The sequence below is a fragment of the Cryptotermes secundus genome, unplaced genomic scaffold (genome assembly GCF_002891405.2).
Source record: "Cryptotermes secundus unplaced genomic scaffold, Csec_1.0 scaffold277, whole genome shotgun sequence".
NCBI lineage: Eukaryota > Metazoa > Arthropoda > Insecta > Blattodea > Kalotermitidae > Cryptotermes > Cryptotermes secundus.
The window spans coordinates 770,781-788,555 of NW_019720164.1; the positions used below are offsets into that span (position 1 = coordinate 770,781).

Below are 17,775 nucleotides of genomic sequence, written 5' to 3' on the forward strand. Positions count from 1 at the left end.
CCGCATTAGGATCCTAAGTTCGACTCAGCCTCTAACAGAAATGAGTACCAGGAATATTCTTGGGGGTAACGGGCGGCGGGCGCGCATGGCTGACAATCTTATCGCCATCTATGAGCCGATTGTCGAGAAAATGTGGGAGCCTCAGCATCTCACAAACCTATGGGCCTCCACGGCCTGTTACAGGGATACCTTTACTTACTTTATAACGTAAGGGCTGAGGATATTGAAACTGTAAAAGTAAAAAAAGAATTTGCCGGCAAATTAGTCTGGAGCCCCACCCTTAAATCCAGTATTATATTAACGAATAGTTTCACATATGAAATAGATGGCGTGACCTCTTCCATTCGTTAATTTTAAGCATCTCGTGCTTGTAATTTATGCTTGCATTTATGGAAAACGTTCTGCAATGTGGTGGTTATCATAAACATCGGTTCCCAAGGGAATTAACAACTTTAAGCTTTCCACTGACATACACGAACCATTTCGAAAATTAGGTTTGCTGTCTCCTGGGATATGACGCTATGTAATTTGGTAAATAGGTAAGGGAAATTAGGAAGCTCGTGCTGCCTGATTTCTACCCTGAAGTGGAGCCAGCTTATTCCTCCGAAATGTTGATATCTACTTACCAAACTACACGAAGTCAAATCTAGAAAAAAAAACAATGTACACAGTCACCGCTGTGAAAGCCTCAAATCCCATACGAACTATTTCATTCCTTGGTTAAAATTATGCACCATAGTCAGCCAGCAATTCTCATTAATTTGATAAATATTATCAGTGGAAAGGTCTAAGTTATGCAGAGAAATATGTCACGGTATCTGAAAAATTTGCCGGTCACGGTAGCCGAGCGGTCTAAGGCATGCACTGTCTTCGCTCGCTCGAAAGCCGGGATCGTGGGTTCGAATCCAACTCAGGGCATGGATGTTAAGTTTGTGTGTGTGTGTACAGGTAGAAGCCTTGCGACGAGCTGATCACCTGCCCAAGGAGTCCTACCGAATATGTAAGATCGAGAAAAAACCGAAGTGAACGGAGAAGTTCATGGAGGTCGGCCTAGGGCCACTGGGGCTGTAGTGCCAAGAAAAAAAAAATATGAAAAGTTTGTCCATTATGAAAGTACTCTAAAATGCTTGACCTATGAAACACAAATCTCTTAGCTTCCTGTCGCTTTGTGTTTTACAGAGCATCTATAGGAACAAAGGGAACAATGGAACCACATACACCATTAATAATACCTGTCTGAATTTGAATTTCCATTATATCAGTGAAAACAAACCATACACATAACACCAAGATTCCAGACAAAGGAATGAAAACAAAATTTATAACTTTACGAAACTAACCAGATAAAACTGAACCTAATCGTATAACTGAAACACAATTTGCTTCACTTCAATGCGGGAGAATCTCGGCTCGAATTCCTGCCCTGACACCGGCAAATCGGCTCAGCCGTGGAAACATGGACGTTAAGTGCCTCTCGTTAGGGAGGATGTTACATAAGAACCATAACCGTAAGTGTTCAGTTGCGGGAAAAAGAATACTGGTCGTGGGTCTTAAGGGGGTCTCGCCAAACCGAACTGATTGGCGGTAAACAGCCAGTCGTAAAGTAACTCTGAATGCTCTGAATCCATTCAGTTGAGGGTTGGCAGTGACAAGAGGACCTATGAGCGGGAAGCTAAAGAATCCGCTCTGTTAAGAGCCGTCGTCAAGGAAGGGCTAGTTAAGACACAGCTGGCTCGAAAAGGCTTAGTAGGTGTTGAGGTCATTTGTGGAGACTAGCGATAGCGCTGCAAATACTTGCAATTCCGAGCGGTGTGTACGACTGGTCAATAAATACGAGGGTTGGAAGTTTAACAGTGGCAACTATTTATTTACAATTGATGCAATATAGATGCATGTTTAAAAGTTTTATTGTCCTTCAGTGTAGTCACCAGCATTGTGTACAACCCGTTGCGAGCGATGTGGAAGTCGTAGGATACCTTTAGCAGCGCCTGTTGTGTTGCTAGTTCGAATGGAGCGGTCTACTGCCTGAAGAATCTCTGGAGCAGTTCTGAAGCGAATGTCACGAAGTGGTTCCTTCATCTTCGGAATCAAGACAAAGTCACAAGGGCTTAAGTTCGGGGAGTATGGTGGATGGTACAGCACTTCCCAGTCCCAACGATCGAACAAATCAGCCACAGCTTGCACTGCATGCAGCCGAGTATTGTCCTGCAAAATGATGGGTGGGTTCTGCAGAAAGTGTCGCCGCTTCTTTCTCAAAGCTGGTCGCAGGTTGTGTTCCAAAAATGAACAGTAATACTGCGCATTGACGGTCTGCTGTCGGGGAACGGTATGAGTTAGGATAACTCCATCACAGTCATACACGAGAATCACCATAACTTTCACATTGCTGGGGTTCTGACGAACTTTTGATTTTCTTGGTGACCCGTAACGACGCCATTAGTTCGATTGGCGTTTCATTTGTGGCTCGTACGATTTGGCCCATGTCTCATCCAGCGTAATGATACGGCGTAAGAAAGCCTCTCCTTCGCTCTCATAGCGCTCCAAGTGGTTCCGAGCAGCGTCTATCGTAGCCATTTCTGCATTTCCGTCAAATCAAGCGGAACCCATTGTGATGCAGTACCATACTTACACGAGAGGAGAGAACTCCCTGCTATACAGGGGCTGAGTTGTCAGCGTTAATTTTTGTCACGGGTTAGTGACCAGACGTGAGATTTGGGTTCATAATTGGATTTAGTGAACACTTGTAACTCGTAACCACATATGATTATAACGCTATCGCTAATCTACACACTTTGCAGATCACTACTGTAAACATTTGAGCTTCTGTGTCTTCACCGCGTTGCTAAGTAACGATTCGCAACAATGGAGATTCTCCTGCTCCGTGCTTGTGTCGCTGCAGGATGCCTACCATTTCACTGACCAAGAAATATGTACTCGCAAATAACTCACTTCGGTCAGTAGCATAAATTTCGTCTGGCCTTAGCCAGCACAGTCATTCCAGGCTTCAGGCTCATCGAGATCCATGACCAAGATTTTTGTTCACTCCTAGACATGTTCGTGTTCCAAACTACCCCCCCCCCTCAGTATTAATTAAATGATTATTAAATAAAAGAATTGTTCTCAAAAGTCTCCCCGGCACCTGACACCACGATAAAAGTCATTTCCCACGCGCCTTAGTTACATCAGCATAAATGGTAAGACGTAGAAGAGGATACAATCAATTGTGGTTTCAGGGTTCTCCCCAGAAACCACTGCATGTGTTTAGGAGCAAAAAGGGGTTGCTAAATCAAACAGATTAGAATCTTTGATAGCCGCATGACAACCAATATCCAACTGCGCAACCGCACAATCTGAAGCAGAAGTACTTAGTTCTCCACATCAGTCAGAACAGAATGAACCGTGTAGTGAGAGAGATTAAAGGGTTTAGAATCCAGTAGTTTCACAGCAGTGCCAGCCACATCAAAACGATATGGTTCGATGCACACAGGGACAAAATGAGACGAGAAAACAAGGGACATATTGGGTCTCCAGCTTTTCCTGCTTCAGCAAGAAATGTCTTCATATGAATATATGTAGTTGGCGGTGATTCACAGTAAAATAGAAAATCAAGACTTTTTAAAGATGGCTTATTAATTTCGCCAAAAAAAGAAATATAAATAAATAAATAAACAAACAAAGCAACGGGACGAAGGAAACAAAGAAAAGCATCGAAAGAAAATCAGAGAATATTATTCATCTCACAGAAAACTAGGCCTGATTTTGAAATTAAAAATGCGTCAATATTACAGAATTGTTCCACTTTATGCCTATGGTTAAGATCAATTCCACCCTTCACGTAGCATGAACATTTAAAATCAGCGAACTTAATTAGAATGATGTATCTTTGAATCAGAACGTTTTAAAGAAATTAGCCGAAGGGACGCCAACAGCATATGGTCTTGAACAGGCTGAATACACGGATCTCAGTTTCGAATGCCCTTACGGCATGGATACTTGTCTTTTTATCGGACTAGCTACGGGCTGGACGGCCGGGATTCGATTCGCCGGAAAGACGGAGAATTTTATTTACACCACATGTCCAAACTGGCTCTGACGCCCACACAGCCTTTTATTTAATGCGTACCGGGGGGGGGGATTCATTCCCCAGACGTAAAGTTGAAGCTGGCCACGTACCTCCATCCAGTGCCGAGGTTAAAAGTATGTAGAGCCCTAGCTCCCTTACCTGCATCCCCCCATACTCTTTCATGGTGTGGTGCATAGGCATAGGGACAAGGACAAGGACAGGCCTTACCAAATATCTATGGCCGAGTGGGAGGGTGATTTTGGGAGGACTATGGGAACTAGCATTTGTGACGTACCATATTGGAGACACTACGCGTATATCACCACAGCCTGTAGATGAGGAGGTAAAGCTACCCCTGCAACAGGCCGTGGAGACCCCTAAAGGGGCTCATATACGTACAAGTCTGGCTCGCGAGTCCGGCTCGGCGATCTTGACTCGGGAGCCGGGCTCAGATTAATTTCACCACAAACACACGAGCTGACTCCCAACTTTGCGACCCACACACGGAGGAGTTTGGCTCATTGGAACACGAGCCGAGTCGGTCTCGCGAGTCAGACTCGTACGTGTATGGGCCCCTTTAAAGTTGTAGGACGTTGAGGCTCCCGCATTTTCTGACATTCGGCTCACAGCGTCGACCCTTTACACCCCGGAAGATTCCTGATACTCATTTCTGTTAGAGGCTGAGTCGACCCCAGGGCCATAGTGCGGCTGGAAGGATTAGGTAAATTGAAAAATCCAATGGCTTAATCGGGAATCGAAACTGCGACACTTCGGCTTCTAGCATAGTGCCTCAACCAACTACGCTACCGCGTGCCCCGTAGATAATAAAACTTGTCAGGATAGCCAATCCTCACCCCGATACATGCTATACTTCCATGTATGTGTATATCAATTCTGAGGCCCCCTAGAAACCCCAACAATTTTTCGACCGGATCCAGATCTGTAAAATTGACCCGCATTTTGAACAAGTCATAATTCATGTACTCGTATACCATTTTACATTACTGACAACTATTAATCCTTTCCACGAAGCTTCGTACTGTATAGATATGACGTGGTGAGAAGAGAGGTTATGCATCGGCCGTATTTTATATACGTCGCGACAGAGGAGCAAGTAGTCAGAGTTTGGATTGTAATTTCGATACAGAAACATTATGCCAACATGTTTTTCACTATCCCCGTTACAAAGTTATAGTTACATAAAGTTAAATCTCATTGGGAATAATTAGTAGAAACTAGTAATATCACGGCATCAAATCCCATAAAATTTTAATCAAAATATTGGTCTGGACATTTGTTGTACAACTAACAGAAATCTTAAGTTGCGTAATAAGTCTTTCTACAAATTACTCACGTTTTCGATTTCTTCTGAATATTTATTAATTCTTCAACCGTCACGAATAAGACACATATTAATACAAAATATTTCACTCAAACTCCTTGATTAATAACCTCCAAAGAGTTTGTAATTTCTCTGTTTTCTGGAAGAATCTATTTTCACATTTTATTTGATCGTGTGATTTAGGATTTTTGAAGCAAATATTTTTACAGTAACTTACCGGCCATCGTGTTTAAATCGTACTGTACACATGATGAATAATTGGGAAACACTATAAAATTGCAATTGTAGAATCTCAATGAAAGACATCTTGAGAGGCTTCGGCATTGTCAGCACAGCAGTAATTAAATGGATCTCAGAGGAAGAGAAACCTTTTGTGAATATATGGACTGGATTTCACTGACTCCGAACTGGGTCCAATGATGGGATTTACCAGCACTGCATCTACAAAAATTGCAAACTTTATGGCCAACTGTTTAAAGACATTTTTTAAAAATAAGTAATTCACTCTCTCTTGAGAGTTGGCAACATATATTAAGAACTTAAACGAAAAAATAGCCACTGCAAAGGCTTTCGTTCTAGTTTTAAACTCTCTTTTTTTTTTTGACCCGCATTTCTGATTTAAGTTGAAATGCTTTCCACTATTTGATGTGATTCATGAACCATTTGTGATAAACAAGTTTACTCGCTTACAGAATAAATTTGTATATAAAGAGCCTAGTTACACCAAGTCCGTAACCTGGGGATGATTTAGAAACTCAACCAGAGACTTCCAGTCGTAGTCGATCCTTTTCAGAAAAGTTCCTGAGTCTATTTAGCTGAATGCAAGTAGAGTACTACCACTTCCTCTGGGAGGTGTGAGGCTTTGGTCGTAAAATGGAAATGCTCCTACTTCAAAGCTGACCTCATATTCATGTGATGCAGGCCGTTAATAGAAACGAGGCTCAGACGATCAGTGCGATGCGGAGATAACGTTTCTTCTTGCGTACAGGAAGTGACTTTGTCTAATTCAAGTAACAGAGTTATAGTGCCGCGAACATTGCACGCTGTGTGGAAACTAGCTATGTTATGTTACGTTAAACTTAACTTTAAATTTCGGTGCTTATTTGTTTAATGTCCTAAAAGCAGCACATAATAACTACAGATGAGTAAACTTTGCCGATCACAGTGTCCAAGCCGTCTAAGGCATGAACCGTCTTCGAACACTGGGATGGTGGGTTCGAATTCAGCTCGAGGTATGAAGGTCTGTGTGCGTTTATTCGGTGTTTGTGTTCTTCTATGTGTAGGTAGCGGCCTTGCGAGGAGCTGATCCCCCGACCAAGGAGTCCTACCGACTGTGTGTGGATTAAGAATCTGAAAAAGCGGCCAAGGTCAACAAGGGCTGTAGGGACATAGATAGATAGATAGATAGATAGATAGATAGATAGATAGATAGATAGATAGATAGATAGATAGATAGATAGATGATGAACTTCGAAATAAATTATCTCTTCGGAACTAAGAACGAAAATCACTGCTTCGTAAGCGGGCGTTGTTTACATGTAGACTGTATTTTCTGTGCTGCACTACCAATGAGTAGAGAAACCTGTCCTACCTGCTCTTGAGATGTTACAATAGAACCATTGACAGCATCCCGCAAACTGAGGTTTTGTTACCAAAAAACAAAGGAGCGAAGTTGTCCCTATGCTTAATTATTCGCCACGCCATAAAAGAGAGGCCACTACACCATGTGAACGTGACCTCGGTACTAAATGATGGTGCGAAGTTAGATTCCTGCCCCAGTTGTTTTACTTCAGCGGTGGTACCCATAGGATTGGGGGTTGCATGAAGTGGAGAGCGCCGATTTCCTGGTCACCCATCCTACTGACTGCCCACTATAATGACTGAGCCTTCCTGCTCCTAAGAATTTCTTTTGCTGAAAGCCTAAGCATGGGAGGCGTTACCTTATGAAACAACCAACCTTCCCCCACAGCATCCCGATCGATCCCGATTGACTTCTTTTCAACTAACTCACAGTCGGTAAGAGATCGTAAGACATCGAGCAATGAACATTTTCAGAACATCAAATGATTTCGAACGAACGATTCCTTTACACTGCATGAGTTTCTCACAGTGGTGAGTATGAAAGGTAATTACTTCCTGGGATGTAATCCTGTGTAGTCCAGTAGAATTCCACCGACGATTCGGCCTGTTTAATTTTTGCTACTTGCTTGGCATATTTGTTCATCTCGAAGATGGAAGCAGCATGTTCCTCCGAAATGTCGAACACCTAAGAGACTAGATGGATTTACATCCATGAAGACGGTATTCTTGAATTCATTTACAATTAAACGTTTGTTTATCCTTTCCCTGTGAAAGCATCTCGGTTATGAAAACAAAGCAGTCATCAAAAGACAGGTGGCCCCAGTTCTGTTATGTTTTTGGTGGGGTGGGGTAAGGTGGGGGGTTCTGTTATTGATACAGTCACAACAGCTGCGTTTTACAAATATTTCACTACCCTTCACATATCAGAGCTTGTGTCTTCTTAACATGGAAGGAGGAAAAACTTACTTTGATGCATGTGTTGCCTTTAACTGCTGCGGAACTTTGGGACGAAAAGAAGAGCTGAGTTCTGCCACAAACGGAGGTCCATGTTCCTTTCTTTGAGAACACGGATGTGTTGGTGATCGGGCTCCTTGTCTGCACCGCGATGTAATTATGCTCTGAAATGGATATATATTCAAATCGATCATTAGTATGTAAGATTTGAGGTTTTCACGGCGGTGACTATGAAGAAAGCAGTCTTCTGGGATTTGGCACCGTGTAGATGTGGTGTTAACCGACGTTCCTCCGAAACGTCTGTTAACACCACATTTACACGGTGCCACATCCCAGAAGACTGATTTCTTCGATTATTAGTAGTTTCTACCTAATAAGATCTTAAGAGAAGCTAGAGATATTCGGTTGGAATGACTCGCACATTTCTGTGTTTTTCCAGAAAGACAACATTCGCTCAGTTGTTCAAGAAAACCTCTGCTTTTGTGACACCTGAAGGTGTCTTTCCGTGTTCAGAGAGGCAATTTGATCCAGTCTTGAGCAACATGAAACCAGCTCACATTTTAATATGGTATTTTTCTAACTCTCGTGTTAATATTATACTCCAGTCCACGTCTAAATTGAAATATCTTCATTGAAAGAACGGAAGAAAGCAGGTGAAAGGAAGGAAGGACACTAGGATTAGGAGAACTGTGCCACCAACTGAGTAGTATCAGGAGAGCCTTAAACGGAAGTTCAGAGACATAATTTAAGCTACGCCTTAGACATTGGAGTAATCCACAAAAAAACAAGCTAGGGTTCACATTGCATTTGCCACAGGAAAAATAAACCACAAAGAAAACACACGGAATTCACTTCGTACCTAACAAAGGAGAGAATATAGACAAACCAGAAAGGATACAGACCGCCATGGGCACAGGAGAATATGAAAAGAAGCCAGTCCGAATTAAAACCGTACTTCTGACACGAGTTAACTCCTTCAGTGGTTACAGGAATGGTCATAACGTCGCTTATGGGAAGTAAACAATTACAGCTCGTTGTGTTAAGAGGATCGTTTGGACGTGTCAGTAACAGCCGAGTTGCTGAACTGCCTAAGTTGCAGATTAAACTTCGGCACTGCATTTTCCATCAGCTTTATGTTTATAACAGCGCTATGAACGGATTAAATATCCAAATTACATGATACTTGGGTTTCCTTGAATTCATAGTTCTTCAGCTGAGCAAGAATATTCTTTAAATTATGGAACTCGATTTATTAGATCAGTAATTCCCAACCTTTGTTGCTTGCATCCAAACGTTAACGAAATTCTACAATTATGCACATTTTAGTATCATATTAATCATTACTGGAGCATATTAAGTATTTGAATGTTGCCAAATATACAGAGTGATTCTAAAATATTGTTTGAGTTTCGGTTTATAGGCCAGGGAAATCCTGACAATAATGTAGAATCACTCTATATTTCGGTGCATGATGTTTAAACTGGTAATCTCCTACCACGTGTTCTGTTAACTCAGACTGAAGGTCACAGATGTACGACTACAGGCTACCTCTAGGTCATTATGCACCATATAGCGTATAAAGATTGCCTATTAATACTAATAAATCGTGTAATCCAACTTATTTTTAACATAAGGACGTGTTAAAATTAATATGTTGTTGGACATTATCCATCATCTTGTCTATTCTTAAAAAACCGCCCTGTTTCTTTTAAAAACACATCGTTTCGGAGACTGGATTCTGTCCCCGTCCTCAGGTAAAACCTACTCAGTTGGGTCCAATAGACAAAGCTAGCCCCTATCTCCTGACAACTATGCCAGTTTCAGAAGGCGTTCATAATCCAAGCATAACACAAAACATCTGTAAGAGCTAAGAAATAGTGAAGCTATCACATATGAGGCCTTGCACTAAAGAAGTATCTAGAATGAAATCATAACTGGAGAGAAGCAATACTCCTTGTGGTACCAACACATGAAACAAATAGTTACCCACTACAACTACACTTGACGGCGCTGTAGTCTCTTGATTTCTGCTGTGATGACAGGGGTCCAGATGGGAGAGAGAGCCACACTAGGTTGGCTGATCGGATGGTCCAGCAGAGACATGTGGGATGATTCCTTATATTTCCTGTATGTGGTGCTGGGTTCGATCCGCAAGACCTTCGCTTCATTCCAACGAATTTTGTGGTCTTCCTTTTATGCATGTTGGGCCAATTTAGATTTTTCCAGCACTCCTTAATGCGTACTTCTAGGGGTCTGCTAGTTTCACTGATGAAACATCTGCGCAGTCGCAAGGGATGCTATACACATACTGCTTCGTTTTCTGGCCATGTCTAACGGGTCCAGTTTTCAATAATGTCCCCCGGAGTGTATGTTTCGTTTTGCAGATTGTTCTGAGCTGAAAACGTTTCCCGATGCGTCTGAATTTCTCGGCGATACCCTTGACATATGGAATGACTACAGTGCCCCGGTATGTTCTGTCTGAAGAGGGATGATTTCTTGTCGATGGCTTCAATACAGAGTCGATGAATTCTTTAATATATTCACTGAGCATCAGATCGTGTCTTATGTTTCTGATTGCTTTACTAAAATCCTTCTGGTTTTGACATATGACCTTCGCTCTGTTGACCAAACTATGAACAACTCCTCTTTTTACGTGATATGGGCGGTTGGACTTGAAGTGAAGATAACGACCAGTATGAGTAGGCTCTCGGTACACTTTGGTGGTCAGTTTTGGACCCCATTTCATAACCAAAACGTCCAAAATGGAAGTGCATTATTAACTTCAACTTCCATAGTGAATTTGATGGTAGGCCTGATGTTAATTTGTTGAAGAAATTCCTGTAGCTTTTTTGGTCCATATGGCCATATCACAAACGTGTCAACATATCTCAGCCATTTAGCAGGCTTGTATTCAGCTGTGTCTATTGCTATTTCTTCAAAATGCTCCATGAAAATATTACTAACCACCAGAAATAGCGAGTTTCCCATTGCCATACCTTCCTTTTGCTGGTAGAACGTATCTTCAAACTGAAAGCATTTGGTTTTTCAGCAATGTTCAGTAGTTCCATCACGTCTTCAACTTGTAAAGGTGAGCGCTCTGGGAAGGAAGGATCCGTTCTGAGTCTATTTCCTATNATTTGTTGAAGAAATTCCTGTAGCTTTTTTGGTCCATATGGCCATATCACAAACGTGTCAACATATCTCAGCCATTTAGCAGGCTTGTATTCAGCTGTGTCTATTGCTATTTCTTCAAAATGCTCCATGAAAATATTACTAACCACCAGAAATAGCGAGTTTCCCATTGCCATACCTTCCTTTTGCTGGTAGAACGTATCTTCAAACTGAAAGCATTTGGTTTTTCAGCAATGTTCAGTAGTTCCATCACGTCTTCAACTTGTAAAGGTGAGCGCTCTGGGAAGGAAGGATCCGTTCTGAGTCTATTTCCTATGATCTGTAGGACCTCTTCCACTGGTACGTTGGTGAACAAACTAACAACGTCAAAACTTACAAGGCAGTCTNTTCCATGAAATTATTACTGACCACCGGAGATAGTGATTTTCCCATTGCCATACCCTCCTTTTGCTGGTAGAACGTATTTTTAAACTGGAAGTTTGTGGTTTTTAAGCAGATGTATAGTAGTTCCATCACGTCTTCAACTTGTAAAGGTGAGCGCTCTGGGAAGGAAGGATCCNTATTTTGTGGAGTCCGTAGAGATGAGGGGGTTTGCTGTGGTAGGGAGTTAATATTTTCTCTTCAGTGCTGCGGGAAGAATAGTTCTATGTTTAGTAAGGAGTGTCCGTATTTTTCTCTCAGTTTCAGCTGTAGTATCCTTGCGTACCACAAGGAGTATTGCTTCTCTCCAGGTATGATTTCATTCTAGATACTTCTCTGGTGCAAGGCCTCATATGTGATAGCTTCACTATTTCTTAGCTCTCACAGATGNTCAGGCTTGTGTATTTTGTGGAGTCCGTAGAGGTGAGGGGGTTTGCTGTGGTAGGGAATTAATTTTTTTCTCTTCAGTGCTGCGGGAAGGATAGTTGTATGTTTAGTAAGGAGTGTCCGTATTTTTCTCTCAGTTTGAGCTGTAGGATCCTTGCGTACCACAAGGAGTATTGCTTCTCTCCAGGTATGATTTCATTCTAGATACTTCTCTGGTGCAAGACCTCATATGTGATAGCTTCACTATTTCTTAGCTCTCACAGATGGTTTGTGTTGTGCTTGGATTATGAACCCCTTCTGAAACTGGCATAGTTGTCCGGAGATAGGGGCTAGCTCTGTCTATTTGACCCAACTGAGTAGGTTTTACCTGAAGACGGGGACAGAATCCAGTCTCCGAAACTTTGTGTTTTTTAAAAGAAACAGGGCGGTTTTTTAAGAATAGACAAGACGATGGATAATGTCCAACAACATATTAATTGTAACAATTTACCATCGTCACAAACTTTTAGATCTTATAAGGACGCGTAATTAGAGCATTGGTATAAATTAGATATAATTCGGGTATTGTTAAGAGCTTAATTACGTGACATAACTTCTGAAATGCTGGCGTCAAAGATTTATGAACTACGCGCAGCTTTAAATTGACCGTCAACATGGAAGACAATCTCAGGCTACAGGACATGTCAGCCTTCAAAAACCACCATGGGCAAGTACAAAATATCCCAGAAGCAATTAGAGAAAATTGGAAGGTGGTTACTACGGCACAGAACAATGAAAATAGTTTATATAAATATGGATCCGGAAATGCTTCAGTAAAGAATTAAGAGTCATTCGAAAGTGTTCCAGCAACGGTAAAAGGTAAAGGATTGTCCCTGTGCTTAACTATGTAATTAAGCACTACGCCATGAAGGCGTATGGGGGAGGGGGTATAGAGATCCACGTTTTCTTGATGCCGGCACTAGTTGGAGATGAGTTGCCACTTTACCCTCGGGAAAAGAGCCATCGGTATCCACTGGATAAGAGGCTGGGTGGACACATGGAGAAGAGAAAATTGTTGAACCTACCGAGACTCGAACTCTGACCCCTTGGTCGTCCAGCCCGTAGCCAGTTGCTATACTCACTACGCTATTCCGGCCCTTTAACGGTAGAATTGGAAATGTGAGTACGCAAGTAACGTACGTTAGGGACATTTCTGAAGGAAACTGCAGATTACCGTCAGTTAATGCTACCACTTTCCCCAATCAACAACGAAGCACACAATCGTCATGGTGTCCCTGCAACATTACAAGTAGACATTGAGCTGCAGAAGTAGATGTGATGTCAGAGGGTAGTAAACCTTGGGTTAAACATTTATCAGAAAAACTTTGTGCTATACTTACTTCTGGAATGGCCGCGCCATAGCTCAAGCGGTTAGTCGCTGGCTTCCCACCGCGGCGGCCCGGTTTCGATCCCGGGTCTGGTCAAGTGAGATTTGTGGTGGACAAAGTAGCGCTGGGGCAGGTTTTCTCCGAGTACTTCGGTTTCCCCTGCCAATATTCATTCCACCAATTGCTCCACAATCACCCTCACCTATCATCTTGGGCTGGTAAAATAGGCCAGAAGTGGCCGCAGTACAAGGGACTTAGTCTCACCCCACTAGCAATAAAAAACACTTCTGGAATACTGTGAAAAACTCCCCCTTCTCCAAAACCTGGTATTAAAACCTAAACTAAATCTAACAATTTCTTAAGTTTCATTGATATAACTGCGTAAAATAATGTCAGTTCCGTATGATTTGAGGTTCTTGCAGCAGTGGTTATGAAGAGGGCTGAAGCTAGAGGCGACATGTTGCTCCGAAACGTCACTTAATTTCTATTGGACTACTAGGCGTTATATCCCTGAGACAGAACTCTTCACTTTTAGTTCTATCAACATAAATAAGATTATGGTTCAGAATTAATGACAAGCTTTTGCTTAAAATGCAGGAAAGTTCTTATTGTTTGTTTTCTTTTATGTGTATGTAGGTGAATTCTGTGTGGCGGAATTATTTTCGAGATCTCGCGCCCTACCGGCTGAGAAACAATGCATTAGGTTTTCGCCGCACTAACCTATATTAAACAATTTAACATCTACAAAATCTTGTTTTCGGTTCGTTTCAATGCTCCCTTCCACTTTCGTGTGGGTGCTCGAAGTAGCCTGTTCTCATGGGTATTTATAGTCAGCACATTATGCACATTGCTCGCTTCTCCACGTGTACTGTACGTCTTGCATACCTTATTACTAACGTTCTAATATATACCCCTAAAAACGATGCATTTTTTCAGTCTAAAAATGAATTATAGCGCTTATTAGCCTATAGATACCTGAAAGAATAAGAGAGGAGTGGCTCTCCAAGGCATAATGTGCGTAACTATTTTCGTGGAAATATATCAAGGGGTTCAATACTTACAGCGAAATCTAGTCGCTCAATTTTTAATTTTCACTTAGTGGGGGGTGGAGTCCAACTGGGTCCACTCGGCACGGCGGCTACTGATTGGCCTATTCTAGCCTGCCCCGGGTGATTATGATGATGGAGAATTTGGCGGAATGAGGATTGGCAGGGGAAACAGAAGTACTCGGACAAAACCCACCCCAGCGCCACTTTTTCCACCACAAATCCCACTTGACCAGACCTGGGATCGAACCCGGGCCGCCGCGGTGGGAAATCAACGACTAACCGCTTGAGCTATGGCGCGGCCACTCGTCGCTCGAATAGTAGCGTCAATATGCAACAATACTCCGAATATTCGGAGATTTTTTCCGACTCCGTAAAAACTTCATTCCTTATCGCGGAGGCTGATGGTCTGTGAAGATTTCAGTGAATTAGTAGCCGTGAAACCTTAACAGTCTTGAGCAGTGATGATGTCACAACGTAATACAGAAAGTGGGGCGTAAATAAGACCCTGTGCGTAGTAGATCTGCTGGACATACGTGTATGAGAGCACGTGAATACCTTCATCACAAAAGTATCTGCCAGCCAGTTCGAAATCGTTTTATCTTTCCGCGCCTTGTCTACAGACAACTATGATTAAACCATTGAGACAATTACTTTCACTTGTGTGTGGAACCTGGTCTTTAACTCTGAGGAAGTAATGCAGATTGAGGATGTTCCGAAACAGCGCTTAAAAGAGCATTTCGGTCCAAGAGGGAGCAAAACGAGGACTGGGAGAACTGCATGACGAAGTGCCTTAAATGATGATGATGATGATGATTCCTGCCCCTCCCCACTCAGAACATGGGACATCAGTGAAACGCCTCGTTTCACTTCAGTTTCTTAATCTTAGAGAGTCGGTAGGACTCCTTGGACGGGGGATCAGTCCGTTGCAAGGCCGCTACCATATATAAACACAGAATAAACAAGGCCATCCATGCCTTGAGTTGGATTGGAACCCACGATCCCAGTGTTCGAGTGGGCGAAGATATTTCACCACTCACCGCGGCTCTTCACCTAATTACGGAGATGAAATTAAAGAGGGTGAGGTGGGGAGGGGGTACATATAGCAGGCCTGAGATAAGTGAGAAATGAACAAGCAGTTTTGATCGGATAATACGAAAAGAAGAGGTCAATTACAATACCTTGGCGTATGTGGAAAGAAAAAGACTAAAATTTTTCTAGAAAGAAATAAGAAGAAAAGGAATTGAACGAATTTGTTTGCTATAGGAACCAACGGAGAATTTTGTGGAAACAGTAATGAACATTCGGGTTCCATACATCTAAACATACAGAGACCTAAATATACACATACATGCATTCACACGTCTTATCCATAATATTAAACTACAGCATCCATGGAAAGCTCCATAAGTTGTAAGCTTTTTCCTCCGTGCGGGTTGAATGGGTTTGTGCTAATGAGTGCAAAACAATGTTTCAATAGTACACGCACTTTGTACCTGCGTCATATGTCGATCACATATGGTCCAACTGCTTCTGAATAGCCTGTCACTGATCTCACGTGTAGTCCACCTGTTATCCACGTCATGCAGTATTGTCACAGGCAGCTATTTTCAGCGTTGTTTACATCCGAATGACACATAGAACTCACCTTACAAGTTTAGCACTCATACCGCAATAGTAACAACGCCTACCACCTCTTGGTCCATTAAGACCATCCGTTCCCCATTGTCCTCTTTAAGTTTCCTTTGGTTCTCGCGGTCGCTATCAACGTAAATGTCAATTTAAAATATTAACAGAACTAGAATATCCCATACAATTTACGTACATAAATACATACATGCACTCTTGGTTTTCAGCAGTTTGAGACCACTGATCGAAGAGTATTGTCACATGTATGAGTGACTATGACGGATTTTGGATTGATAACTCGATTTATTACAGTTCTTTGATGTACAACGCGTGACTACATTTTACAGTTCACTATTACATATACACTAGTGTTCACAGTCACATTTTCACTGCCATTGCTTGATAGTGGCTTCCAACCGCGGGCGTTCTCCTTCCTCTGGAAATATCCCTCGCCTCAGCTACCAGTTTGTCACAGCAACGGCTCATAACAACTGAAACCCAGCAGTTATGTGTGGTAGAGTCATTAATTTCGTGGAATGTGGTTTTATCGCATCATATTACAAGGTATTCACATACACTTACACAAATCCACATCGGCCCTCAAAATAGTTGCCGTTGGAAGCTATGCAAGTCTGCCAACGTTGATATAGCTGCCGAAAACATTGCTGAAACATATTGGCGGGAAATTCCCGTACGGTGTCTCTTGTGGCACTCTTGTCTCGGACGACTGAAATCTACGACCACGTAGCTTTGCTTTGAAGACGTGAAAGAGAAAGAAATCACATGGTGCGAGATCAGGTGAGTACGGAGGGTGTGGCAAAACGGTGACCTGCTGCCTTGCCAGTTCCCCTTGGGCAAGAACAGAGTGATGTGCAGGGGCGTTGTCGTGTAGCAACAGCCAATTCTTCCTACGCCAAATGTTTCGCTAAGGGATTTGCCTAGTTTCTGACGGAACTTTATGTTTGTCCGTTGTTCAAACTGCCACATTTTCTATTTCCGCCACTTGCATTTAACTGCAGTTCACAATAGAGGCCGTAGTTGTACTTACACTGTTTGCACACAACTGTCTTTTGCTGTGACAAGAGATGAACCAACAGGGCATCATATCGTGCGTCAACCTATCCACTGCGACGACGCTTTGCGGCCAATCCACGAACTTATTGACTGTGGTAGTATGACTAACTCACTCACTTACCAACAGACTCAGTGACTCAATGGATCACTTCTCTCACTAACGTGTCCTGATTTTAACATCTCCTGCGGGTTATTGTTGCAGCTTATGGTAACAGATACAAACAAACAGAAACAAAAACAAGGACGGTCGAAATGTATACTGTTTGGAGAAGTGGACGACTCCCTAGAAAGGTGTACGAAGTGTACAAATTTTAAGAAGAATAACTAAAATTTAAATTGAATTTTATAAATTTTAATTAGATTTTAGTTAACTGCAACAGAAAGCGAGTCACAGTGTATGGTTAACTAACTAATGTTAGCTGGATCGTAACCGCAACATTAATATAGAACAATGCAGATACATGCGAAACGTGCAGATAACAATTTTGGCGAATTGAAGTACCTGATGATGGCCGAAATATGTTGTAAAAATTGAAAATTCTAAGAAATAAAGTGGTTGCATTGTTGACGGAACTGTAATATAAATATACTATGTGAATGTTATAGAACTGTAACAGGATGCTTAAATACAATATGGTAACAGATCTTTAACAATCGAATTTCATATGCAGTGACTCTTTGAGACACCAGATAAAATCGTAATGTTAAGAATATATTCTTTATGCAATAGAATGAGACTAGTCATTTCGTCTCTTAACATCCGTGGCACACGTGAAAATG

At 42.1% G+C, this 17,775-nt stretch overlaps 1 protein-coding gene across 1 annotated transcript in view; it reads right to left on the reverse strand.

The window, feature by feature from the left end:
* LOC111867139 (galactosylgalactosylxylosylprotein 3-beta-glucuronosyltransferase P) overlaps window positions 1–17,775 on the reverse strand; it is a 132,711-nt gene that overhangs the window by 55,454 nt on the left and 59,482 nt on the right. Inside the window, exon 2 of the mRNA XM_023856704.2 lies at window positions 7,953–8,104. Within this exon, the coding sequence (XP_023712472.1) occupies window positions 7,953–8,104 (152 nt within the window). The remainder of the gene's footprint in view (window positions 1–7,952; window positions 8,105–17,775) is intronic.